The following is a 12,868-nucleotide window of genomic DNA, read 5'->3' as shown; positions in this document are numbered from 1 at the left end:
TTAAATATTTGGTAGAATTCACCTGGTGAAGCCATCTGGTACAGGGCTTCTTTGTCAGGAGATTTTTGTTTACTGATTCAGTTTCCTTAATTGTTCCAAGTCTATTCAAATTATTTATTTCTTCATGATTCAGTCTGGGTAAGTTTTGTGTTTCTATGAATTTGTCCATTTCATTGAGGCTGTCTAATTTGCTGGTGTAAAATTGTTCATAGTACTCTTTAATATTCGTTTTGTTTCTGTAGAATCAGTAGCAATGCCCTCACTTTCATCTTTGATTTTAGTAATCTGTGTCTTCTCTCTTTTTCTCTTAGTTAATCCAGCTAAAGTTTTGTTAATTTTGTGATCCTTTCCAAGAACCAAATATTGGTTTTTGATTTTCTGGTTTTCTGTTTCTCTATTTTTCTATTATATATTTATCTCTGATCTAATCTTTTATTATCTCCTTTCTTCTGCTAGCTTTAGAATTTGTTTTTGTTCTGGTTCCTTAAGTTGTAAAATTAAGTTGTGTATTTGAGATTTTCCTTGTATTTTAAATATAAGCATTTAGAGCTATTAGTTTACCCCTTAGCATCACCTTGGCCACATCCCCATAAGTTTTGGTATGTCTTGTTTTTGTTTTATTCATCTCTTAAGTGTTTTCCAATTTCCGTTGTGATTTTTTTTTTTTTTGTCAATTGATTGTTTTATCTTTAATATAGTTACTTACATGGATTGATTTTTCAAATGTTGAATCTCATCCTTTATTCTTGCAATCAACCCAGTCTGGTGATGATTTAGTGTCCTGTTTATTTATTGTTAAATCTTATTTGCTAATCTTTTTAAAGGATTTTGTTTGAGTCCTTTTATATAAGATACTGGTCTGGTTTTTATATTTTTGATGCCTTTGTCTTTTGTTATTAGATTAGATATGACCTTATAAAATTAAGTCTTCTCTCTTTCATATCTGGATGAGATTGAGTAGAGTTGTTTTTTGTTTTTTGCTTTTGTTTTTCTTATCTATTTGATAAAATTCACCAATGAAATTTTCTTGGCTTGGTGATTTTATTGGTTTTTAATGACAAAATAAATTTCATTAACAGGTATAAGGCAATTCATGTTATCTATTCTAGAGTGAGTTTTGGTACTTTTTATCTTTTAAGAAACTAGTCCATTTAATCTAATTGGTCGGTTTTTTTGGAGAAAGATATGTGTTTTTTTTTATGCTTTTTTCCTGTTTACATAAATGTAGTTTCTATTTTTACTTTATGTATATATATTTGTTAAAGTTTAGTCAGTTTACAATGTTTTGTCAGTTTCCAGTGTACAGCATAATGCTTCAGTCATACATTAACATACATACATTGGTTTTCATATTCTTTTTCACCATGAGTTATTACAAGATATTGAATATAGTTCCCTGTGCTACTTGAGCTGTTTATATATTCTGGAGATTAAGGCCTTGTCAGTCTCATCTTTTGTAAATATTTTCTCCCATTCTGTAGGTTGTCATTTTGTTTTGCTTATGGTTTCCTTTCCTGTGCAAAAGCTTATGAGTTTAATTAGGTCCCATTTGTTTATTTTTGCTTTTATTTCTATTGCCTGGGTAGACGGCCCTAGGAGAACACTGCTGAAATTTATAATGAATAATGTTTTGCCTATGTTTTCTTCTAAGAGGTTTATAGTGTTTTAGGCTTTTAAAGTATGTGGAGTCTATAGATGTTGCCTCTTTTCATTTCTGCTTTTGATAATGTTTCTTTTTTTTTTTTTTTCTTGATCAGTACTTCTAGAGTTTGATTATTATTGTTGAGTCTTTCAGTGAACCAACTTTTGGTTTCATTTATTGTCTGGAAAAAAAGTATTCTGCTGCTTTTGAATAGAGTATCTTAAAACTGTCAGTTAGTTCAAGTTCTTGATAGGATTGTTCAGGTTGTCTTTATCCTTGCCAATTTTCTTCTTGTTTTATCAATTACTAATAAAGCAATTTTGAAGTCTCCCAGTAAAAACATGGATTCGTCTATTTCTCCTTTCAGGTTTGTCAGTTTTTGCTTCATATATTTTGAAGGTCTTTTTAAACATAAACATTTAAGAATACTATATCTTTGGGGGTAATCGAATCCTTTATTATGAAATAATCCCTCTTTATTGCTGGTAATATTCTTTGTTCTGAAGTCACTTTGCCTCATATTAATATAACAACTCCAGCTCAATCTTTGGTTAATGTTTGCCTCGTATATCTTTTTTATTCTTTTACTTTTATCTTTGTATGCTTAAAATGGTTTTCTTACATACAGCATATAGTTTGGTCTTGCTTTTTAAAAATCTAATCTGAAAATTCTGTCTTAAATCAGTGTAATTAGACTATTTGCACCTATTGTGACTTATTTATATCGTTGAATTGATTGAAATCTACTATCTTGTGCATCTCTTCCTGTTTCTTCCATTTATTACTTGTCTTTTTCATATTTTTTCCTGTATTTTGGGCAGATTAGTTGAACAGTTTATATATGATTACCTTTAGTGTCTACTATTGCTTAGTATTTGTTTCCTTTTTTAGTTGATAACCTAAGGTTTACCAAATATACCTTTATGTAATGAGTCTACTTGCAAATAATATATACTTCATATGTAGCGTAAGGACCTCACGACAGTATAATCCCGATTTTTCCTTCCCATACTGTTTGCTAACGTTATAATTGTTACATCTGAAAAGGCTCTATATATTACTACTATTATACACCAGAAGTTTGCAAGCATTTTCTGTGAACGACCAGGTAATAATAAATATTTTTAGTTTTATGTGCTACACTCTCTTAGCAACCATAGTAGTGTAAAGGTAGCCATAAACAAGAGTGTAGAAGACTTGTCTTGTGGTGGTCAAGAGCTGGTTCATGAGCAATATGTTGCTGACCACAGCTTTAAATAGTAGGTCCATCTTATAAAACAATTATTTTTTTTAAAGATATTAATTTTACATTCATTTATTGTATTTCCAATGTTTCCCATTTTTTTAGAGTAAATCCATTTGGATTTCTGTTATCACATTTATTCAGCCTCAGAAATTTACTTTAACATATCTTGTATTACTGATCTGCTTGCAATGAAGTTTTTACATTTTGTTTGTATCTTTTATTTTGAATGATGTTTCATCTGCTATGGAATACTCATTGAGCAGATTTTCGGGGTTTGTTTTGTTTTCTTTTGGAACTTTAAAAATGTTGCTCCATTATCTTCTGTCTTTCATGATTTCTGATAAGAAATATGCTGTAATTTTTAAAAATCTTTTTTGTATCTCGATTTTCCTGTATCTGTCTTTTTTCTCTAACTTTCTATGCAGTTTTTTTTTTTCTTGGTTTTTTATTTTTAGCAGTTTAAATATGATATGTTTAGTTGTGTTTTTTTGGTTTTTATCCTTTTCTGTGTTCTCCAAGCTTCTTGAATTAATTTCTTTGTATCTCTCATTAACTTTGCAAAATTTTTAGCTATTATTTCTCTACATGTACCTTTTACTTCTGATTTTCCAATTACATGTATGTTAGAACTTTGATATTTATCCCAGAGCTATTGGATGTGTTGTTTTCTTCTTTTCTTATTATATTTATTTTACAGTAATTTCTCGTACTTGCCTAATTACCTGACTCTTTGCTCAGCTCTGCTGAGTTTGTTCATGAGTCTGTTGAAGGCACTCTTCATATCTTTTAATGTTTTTTCCATTTCTAGCATTTCTGTTTATTTTAGTTTTCATCTTTCTGCTAGTATTTCCTGCATGTTAACTATATTTCTCATTAGATCTTTTAACATTTAATCGTAGTAATTTTAAAATTCCTTGTTTAATGATTCAGTGTCTGTTTCAGATCTGAGTGTGGGTCTGTTGATTGCTTTGGCAGTGCATTATGATTTTTCTTGCCTTTTTACATGCCTTGTAATTTTTTCAAATTGTGTCATCCTGTCTAGTATTTATGCCTGGAAATGGGCTTGCCTTCTTTTTATTAAGTCTTAGTTTGAAAGAATATTTGAGATGTTTGAAAGAAGCACTAAGTAAGTTCCCCATATATATGGGAACCTATCACAAGCTCTGTGGAGGCAAACATATGCAAATGTACTTATTTACTGTCTTCTTGTTATTATATGTTTTTTATAATCACTTTTGTGGGGAGGTTTTACTCTGCATAATGCATTCCCTCGTGTGTACTTTTTAGGACAGACTTTTAGGTTATGAACTGAATTTATTCCCATTTTACAAGTGAAAATTTAAGTACAAATAACTTACCTAAAGATAAACATGTATCAGTGACAGAATTGGGACTGGATTCTCCAAGTCTGTCTGATTTCATACCTTGTGCCTTAACTATTGCCTTGTTTAGAAGCATTACTTAACAGAAAATTATTGAGTATTAGTTATATTGAAAGTCCTGTGATAAGCACTGTGGAGAGATGACATCGTTATGAAATGATCTATATTTAATATGCTAATACTCTAAGAATGAACTTTAAAGTGTATCCCTTTTCACTAAGCAATTAGAATGGTAGAACAACACAATAGTAGATTTTATGTATAAATGATACTTGGTTGACATATTTTAGAAAGACCTTTCTGGTTACTGTGAAGGATTTATTAACATTTTAAATGCACCGAGCCTCCTCAGGAGTAAGAGCATCGTTAGCCTGGTTCCCAGGCTGTTACTAATTCAGAACTCATGAGTGACACAGTCCAAAAGATGTTATACAAAGATAAATTGGATTGTGGATCACAATATGGGGATATATTTCAACATGTATAAATGATAATTGATACAATAAAGCAACTGAAACACAATGATAGGATAAGGACAAATAATGAATATTCTCCCCAAGCCTAATAGTATACCTTCAGCAAGGATAGGAAGGAAAATCACTGGACAAGAACAAGTTTGTGGGTAAGGTGCTTGATGAATTAGAATACTCTAGCAAGGCTGTCCAATAGAACTTTCTGTGATAATGAAAATATTCTATATCTGCACTTAGCAGTACAGCAGAAAATACTAGCCACTTGAAATTCACTTTAAAGCTAAAGGACTTTCCAAGCATTGTCCACCTGGGATTTAATGCACTGATTTTGAGGGCTGGTTTACTTCTGCCAGTTATGCTTAGGGCAAACTGACTTCGTTGTTCAGCTCTGCCTTCACATTTTCATTTCATTTTAGATAGGTAATTCTTTGCTCTTTTTAGCTCTTTGGCTTTTGGAAATTTTTTGTTCCCATATTTTATAATTTGTTTTCATTAAGAATTTTGGTCTGAGTAACCTAATCTCCTGTTAGAAACAGGAATCTTGTTTTGTTTTTAATTTTATGGACCCTTGCTCTGCTCTTAATTTTCCTGAGCGCTATGGCATAATAATCTTTTGTATGTTTCTCCTTTATAATTTTTTTCTCACGTTCTTTTTCTCCGTTCTTTTTTTTTTTTTTTCAGGATTTTTTCATAGGTCCCATGTTGAGAAAATTTTTATTGTCACTCTTCATTGGTGTTCTTCCAATAAACTGGGAAAGTAGGCAGCTTGAATGTTTGATCAGTTGTCTGCAAACACTTAACTCATCAGCGATCTTTTTTCCTATATATGACTGGTCTCTTGGCTAGCCAAAAGCTTCCCTGAAGCCCTATGTATTATAGATTCTTTTTTTCTACTTCTTTGTGTTCTTGTTACTATTTTTATTTTCAGAGTGTATAGGGGACAGACATTTTTTTTCTGTTACCTTACTTAGAAATTGTTTTATTTCTCTAGATGGGACTGCTCTATGCATGGCATGGTGACTACAAAGTTTGCCTTACAGTGTAGTTCTCTGCCAGTTTCTAACCTTGCATTTTCTGTATTTCCACATGCTTGTCTTTTGGTAACATTGTGTTTTTCTCCCTGTCTTAAAGAGTCTGTTCTTTGATTTAGAAATTAGGACCATACTTTCAGTGGCCTTCCACTTCTTTGTGTATGTAATGAGGCTTTGAATTAGTTGATTTCAAAGATTCCCTCTCCAGTTAGTAATTTATTTTTGCAGGCTTATGTTTCTAAAACTATTTTTGTAGTTTGTCAGTTCAAATTAAGTAGGTAGTACAGGGATAAACTAATTTTAAAAACTTTCTTGAATCTTCTGTTGTATTGATTCTCACAAAAATCTGCACATGACTGTTTATGAGTTTTCTTTATAATTGGCAAAAATTGTAAGAAACCAAGATGTCTTAAGTAGATAAATGGACAAATAAACTGTGGTACATCAATATAATGGAACATTATTCAGCATAAAAAGAATGAGCCGTCAAGCCATAAAAAGACATGAATGAAACTTAAATGCATATTTCTGAGTGTAAGAAGCCATTCTGAAAATGTTACTTTATTATTCCACCTACATAATATTCTGAAAAAGCCAAAATAGAGACAGTAGAAAGATCAGTTACTTTCTAGGGGACTGAGGAGGAGTGGGTGGAGGAGGGATTAGTAAGTGGAGTACAAAGGATTTTGAGGACAGTAAAACTAATCTGTATGATACTGTAATGGTGGGGTCATGTTACATGACATGGTACATTTGCCAAAAGCCATAGAACTGTACAGTACAAAGACTGAACCCTAATGTAAACTGTGGTCTTTAGTTAATAATGATGTATCTACATTGGGTCATCAATTCTAATTTACCACGCTAATGCAAGATGTTAATATTAACAAACTATGTGTCATGGGAGGATGGTGAAAAGGAGAGGAATAAATAGGAATTGTACTTTCTGTATAATTTTTCTGTAAATCTAAACTTATTCTAGGAAGTAAAATATATTCATTAATTAAAAGATACTGATGCCCAATAAAAAGTTTTGAAGTATTGAATATTCAAAGTAATCAAATAACCGTAAGTGGTATGTAAGTAAAGTAACAAAACAACATTGTTTGAGAATGTATTTATTTTTGTTGCTAACAGTTTAGTCCGTATTCTTCCTTTTTTAAAAAAAACAATACCTGTAGTCATTTCTGTTCCTGCACTTACTGTTCCCTTCTTTTTGGTCATTGCTTTAGGTGTACTAGCCCTATCTTGGTACCCACCCAATTCAAATGATGAGAATGGACAACCTACTGATGACTTAGTACCAACTATTTTGGATAAAGCTCATAAATATAATCTAAAGGTATTTTATTTAACTTACTTTTATTAAGATGTAATTGACATCTATTAGATTGATTTAAGGTGTTCAACATAATGATTTGATATATGTATATATTGTGAAATGATTATCACAGTTTAGTCTAGCTAACTTCCATCACCACACATAGTTATGGTTTTTTTTTCTTGTAATGACAATTTTTAAGTTCTATTCTTTTAGCAACTTTTAAATATACAATGCAGTATTATTAACTATAATTACCAAGTTGTACTTCACATCCTAGAGGCTTTGGTGTCAAATCCAAAAAAAATCATTGCCAATATCAATTTCAGGGAGCCTACTGCCTTTGTTTTCTTCTAAGAGTTTTATGGTTTCAGGTTGTATGCTTAAAGCTTTAATCCATTTTTAGTTAATTTCTTATTACGGTGAAAGATGGTGGTTCAGTTTCATTCTTTAGCATGTGGCTGCTCAGTTTTTCCAACGTTTATTGAAGAGACTATCCTTTCCTCATTGTATATTCTTAGCTACTTTGTTGTAAATTAATTGTAGGTGCTTGGTTTATTTCTGGGCCCTCTATTCTGTTACATTGATCTGTATGTCTTTTTATGACAGTGCCAAAGTATTTGACTACTACAGCTTTGTAATATAGTTTGAAGTCAGGGAATGTGATGCCTTCAGCTGTGTTCTTCTCAAAATTGCTTTGGCTATTTAGGGTCTTTTGTGGTTTCATACAAATTTTAGGATTGTTTCTTATATTTCTGTGAAAAAATGCCTTTGTGATTGCATTGAATCTATAGATTGCTTTGGGTAGTATGGACATTTTAATAATATTAATTTTTCCAGTCTTGAATATGGGATATCTTAACACTTACTTCTGTTTCCTAAATGCCTTTCATTAACATCTTTATTTCAGTGTACAGATCTTTCACCTCCTTGGTTAAGCTTATTTCTAGGTATTTTAATCTTTTTGATGAAGTTGTCAATGGGATTGTTTCCTTAATTTGCCCATGTGAATTCATTATTAGTGAATAGAAATGCAAGTGATTCTTGTATGTTGATTTTGTATCCTGCAAGTTTACTGAATTTGCTTATTCTAACAGTTTTTTGATGAGGTGTTTAGGGTTTTCTGTGTGTCACATAATGTCATCATCAAACATAGACAGTTTTACTCTTTCTTTCTGATTTGGATGCCTTTCTTTTGTTGTTGCATTATTGTTCTGGCTAGAAGTTCCATATCATACTGAATAAAAGTGGTGAGAGTAGATTAGATATCCTTGAGTTGTTGCTGATCATGAAGGAAAACATTTAGCTGTTCTCCTTTAAGTATGACTTTAGCTGGGGTCTTGTTATATATGGCCATTATTTTCTTGAAGTACTTTTTCTCTACACTCAACTTCGTTGAGAGTTTGTATCATGAGAGGGTGTTGAATTTTGTTGAATGCATTTTTTGCATTTTTTAGATGACATTGTGACTTAAATCCTTTATTTTGTGAATGTTGTGTATCACATTGATTGGTTTTCAGGTATTAAACCATCCTTGCACCCCTGGAATAAATCCCGCTTGATTATGGTGTATGATCCTGTTGTTGTATTGTTGAATTCAGCTTATTAAAATTTTGTTGAGGATTTTTGCATCTTTGTTCTTCAGTGTATTGGCCTGTAATTATCTTTTATTGTGGTACCCTGTCTGGTTTTGGTATCAGGATAATGCTTGTCCCATAAAATGAGTTTGGAAGTGTTCCCACCTCTTCTAATTTTTGGAAGAATTTGAGACGATAGATACTCTTCTTTGACTGGTAGAATTTACCAGTGAAGTTGTCTGATCCAGGATTTTGTTTGTTGGAGGTTTTTAATTGCTGATTATCTCCTTTCTATTAATTGGTCTGTTCAGAATTTCTTCATGATTTAGTTTGTATTTTTCTAGGAATATATCCATTTGCAATGTCAGTGGAGCATTAAAGTCCCCTATTATAATTGTATTGCTATTTCACCCTTTAGGTCTGTTAATATTTGCTTTTATATTAGGTGCTTCTATGTTGGGTGCATAAATATTTTAAAATGTTATATATCCTCTTACTGTATTGATCTGTTTATCATTATGTAATAACCTTCTTTGTCCTTTATCTCTTATTATAATCTTTGTTTTATGTTCTGCTTTGTTTTATGTAAGTATTGCCATCCCAGCTTTCTTTTGGTTTCTATGAACATGAAACATCTTTTTCCATCCCTTTGTTTTCAGACTGTGTGTCTTTGTATATCTAAGGAAGACTCTTGTAGGTAAGATATAGATGGCTTTTTTTTTTTTAAATCCATTTAGCCACTCTCTGGTTTTTCCTTTTTTATTTTTCCAGAATTTTATACTTTTTATTGATTTACACTTAATTATTGATGGGTATGGAGTTACTGCCATTTTATTTATTATTTTATAGCTGTTTTATAATTTCTTTTTTCCTTTCTACTTCTCTTGCTCTCTTACTTTGTGATTTGATGATTTTCTATAGTGATAGTCTAAGATTCCTTTCTCCTTATCTTTTGTGTACCGACTCTAGGTTTTTGGTCTATTGTTACCATAATTCTTATGTAAAACAATTTATATTTATAATAATCTAAGTTGGTAACAGTCAAAAGCTCTACATTTTTACTTTTCCCTGTTGATATTTTTGAAGTCACCATTGACATCATCTTAATCTTGCATATTCGTTAACAAATTATTATAGTTATAGTTATTTTTACTATTTGTTTTTTAACCTTCATACTAGCACTTCATATAAGTAATTAATCTATCATCTTTACAACGTTATGTTTTTATAAATTTTACTATATGTTTATTTTTACCAGTGAGATTTATACTTCTAATTTTTTTCCTGTTACTAATAGCACACTTTTGTTTCAGCTTAAAAAGTCCCTTTAACATTCTTGTAGGGCTGGCCTGTTGGTCATTACTCTTATGTTTTACTTTTCTGGAAAACTGTATCTCCTTCAGTTCTGAAGGATAACTTTGCCGTGTAGAGTAATTGGCTGTTTAATTATTTTTGTTACTTTAAATTTATCATGCCACTCTCTTGTACAACTTGTCTGCTGGAAAATATGCTGATAGTCTTATGGGGGTTCCCTTATATGAAAGAAGGTGTCTTTCTCTTGCTTCTTTAAAGTTTCCCTTCTTGTCTTTAATTTTTGACATGTTATTTATAATATATATTGGTGTGGGTCTTTTAGGGTTCATCTTATTCAGAACTTTCTGGGCTTTCTGGATCTGGATGTCTGTTTCCTTCCCCAGATGAGGATAGTATTCAGCCATTATTTCTTCACATAAATTTTCTGCCCTCTCTTCTCTCTCTTCTCATTCTGGGACCCTTCAATGTGAATAATGGTCCTCTATGTTTTCCCATAAAGTCCTTAAACTATCTTCACTCATTTAAATTTTTTTTTCTTTTTGCTGCTCTAGTTGGATGAGTTCAGCTGCCCTGTCTTCGAGTTCATTGATCTTTTCTTCTGCTTCTTCTAATCTGCTTTTGCACTCCTCTATTATATTTGTCAGTACAGCTGTTGTATTCTTCAATGCCATCATTTCTGTGGGATACTTTTCTATACTTTCTATTTGTTGAAATTCTCGGCTGACCTTGCTGAGCATCTTTATTAGTTATTTTGAACTTTTTGTCATGTAAATCGTTTCTCTTTTTCATTAAGTATTTTCCTGAAGTTTTTGTTAAATTCTTTTGTTTAGAACATATTCCTTTGTTTCTTTAGTTTCCCTGACACTCTTTGTTGGTTTCTATGCATTAGATAAAACAACCAATATCCTCTTCTCCCAGTTTTGAAAGTGTTGCCTTGTGTAGGACGTGAACCTTAATGTTCGACTGTGTCCTAGTTCTTGGTTGTCTCTCAAACCCTTGTGATTGTCCAAGCAGCCCACTTGGTTCTTAGTGGCTCTCAGCAATTGAGAGTTTGCCAAGATATGTCAGTGTCGTAAAGGGGAGGATCTCAACGCCTAAATTCAGGCTGATTGGAAGCCAGACTTCTGGGAGCAGCTTTTAAGTTGTACATGTATACTTCTTTCCATGGAAGCCTGTGAGACAGACATTTCTATTTGCTCCTACTGTACTGAGCCCTGCATGATAGTTAAGAACTCTTTTTTCCTTTGTGCCCTCCTATTAAATCTGTGAACACAAGACTTGCTAACAACCAGAGCCAGGCTACCAAGGGATATTTCTTCTGGGCAGCAACCACAAAAGTACACCAAATGTGGGCAGAAGCTCTTTTCACAGAGATGCCAGCTACCTGGGGCTGGGCAGAGGGTATTTGCGAAGGTGGTGCCCCCTGGTTTCCCTGATCTCTGCACAAGATTGTAGTTGGACCCTAGGTGTGTGTTTAATTCGACGTCTTTCCCTTAGGCCAAAGCTAGGAAAATAGGACAATAGTTCTCTTTCACAGAAAGGTTGAGCACTTGTCTGTTGCCTCTCTGCTTTGTCCTGTGAGTTGTTGCTGGTTATGAATTCTTTCTCCATTTGTTTCAGTTCTGTGGGACCCACAAATGTCAACCACCCTGGCCACTAGAGCCAGTTAATCAGTGTCCCCTTAGTAGCAGCCGTAAAACTGGGCCACCAGATGTGTGCACAAGCTTCTTTCCAGGAAATACTGGTGACATGGGATGAGGCAGAGGGAGAATACCAGGATGGCTCTTGCCAGCCTCCTTGGTTTTTGGAGAGTATTCAGTAAGCCTGTAGGTATGCCTTAAATTAGATGTCTGCCCCTTAGGCTGAAGCTTTAAGATAAACTTACAGGTATCTTTTACAGAAAGATTAGGCATTTTATTTGGCTGCCATTGTACTAGGCCCTGGGAGGTAGACACAGTAAGTCCTCATGAGCCCTTTAAGTAATGTTTCTCCGTTCACTATAGCCTAGTGGGTCTCATGGACATAAGCCCTGTTAACTTTCAAAGCTAAATGTTTTGGATGCTAGTGTCTCAGGTGTAGGTCTTAGAAGTTGGGGTGCCAGATGTAGAGTTAAAATTCTGTGCACCTCAGGAAGGAGCTCTTAGTTGTGGGTTCCCTCCTGATTGTGAAACTCTATGCCAGGAGTGGACTTTGTGGTTAGATTGTGTCTCAGCCTCTCCTGCCCGTTTCAGCATGGGTGTTTTTTTGTTCAGCCAATATGTAGGAATTGCTCAGCTAAGTTTTGAATTTCTTTCAGAGAAAATTGTTCTTTATATAGTTGTAGATTTGTTGTGTCCCTGGGAGGAGGTAAGTTAAAGATCTTCCTACATTGTTGCCATCTTGAACTAAATCTCTAAAGGTATTTTATTTTATTACCAAGCTACTCATGAATGATTCTTTGGGACATGAGAATAATAATAACAATTTTTGGAGTAGTCATTTTAATTAAAATCTTGATGTGAAAATAATGACTTAGAATCTTTTTTAATACATTTTTTCATTAAAAAATTTGAGTCCCTAGATTACAGTCCCTCTGAGTCATCTAGATTACAACCTAAAGTTCCTTACTATTTTTCTATGTATGTTTTATATTCATATACTTATTGTTTATTTTAGCAGAAAAGAAAGAGGATTGCAGTGTTCTTTTATGAAGATAATACAGTAATTAGTGAGATTTACATGTCTAAGTATCTTGAATGTCAAAGATGTACTAAAAGCAAGTTTTGTTAACCATGTGAATTTATTTTTAAAGTAGTTAGAAAACAAACTGCTGCTCAAAAATCTGTCAAAATTTGATTTTCATTTAAACCTCATAAAACACACACACCCCCAAGTACATAAAA

General features: G+C 32.7%; 1 protein-coding gene and 1 long non-coding RNA gene across 3 annotated transcripts in view; one reads left to right on the top strand and one right to left on the bottom strand.

Annotated features, from left to right (window-relative positions):
• Positions 1-12,868, bottom strand: part of LOC105092262 (uncharacterized) — a 333,225-nt gene that overhangs the window by 17,045 nt on the left and 303,312 nt on the right. The window lies entirely within an intron of this gene.
• Positions 1-12,868, top strand: part of MANEA (mannosidase endo-alpha) — a 60,103-nt gene that overhangs the window by 20,360 nt on the left and 26,875 nt on the right. Inside the window, exon 3 of the mRNA XM_010983923.3 lies at positions 7,007-7,116. Within this exon, the coding sequence (XP_010982225.1) occupies positions 7,007-7,116 (110 nt within the window). The remainder of the gene's footprint in view (positions 1-7,006; positions 7,117-12,868) is intronic.

The sequence above is a fragment of the Camelus dromedarius genome, chromosome 6 (assembly GCF_036321535.1).
Source record: "Camelus dromedarius isolate mCamDro1 chromosome 6, mCamDro1.pat, whole genome shotgun sequence".
Classification (NCBI taxonomy): Eukaryota; Metazoa; Chordata; class Mammalia; order Artiodactyla; family Camelidae; genus Camelus; species Camelus dromedarius.
Note: the sequence above shows the minus strand (reverse complement) of the source record. Positions and strands in the feature narration are given on the sequence as shown.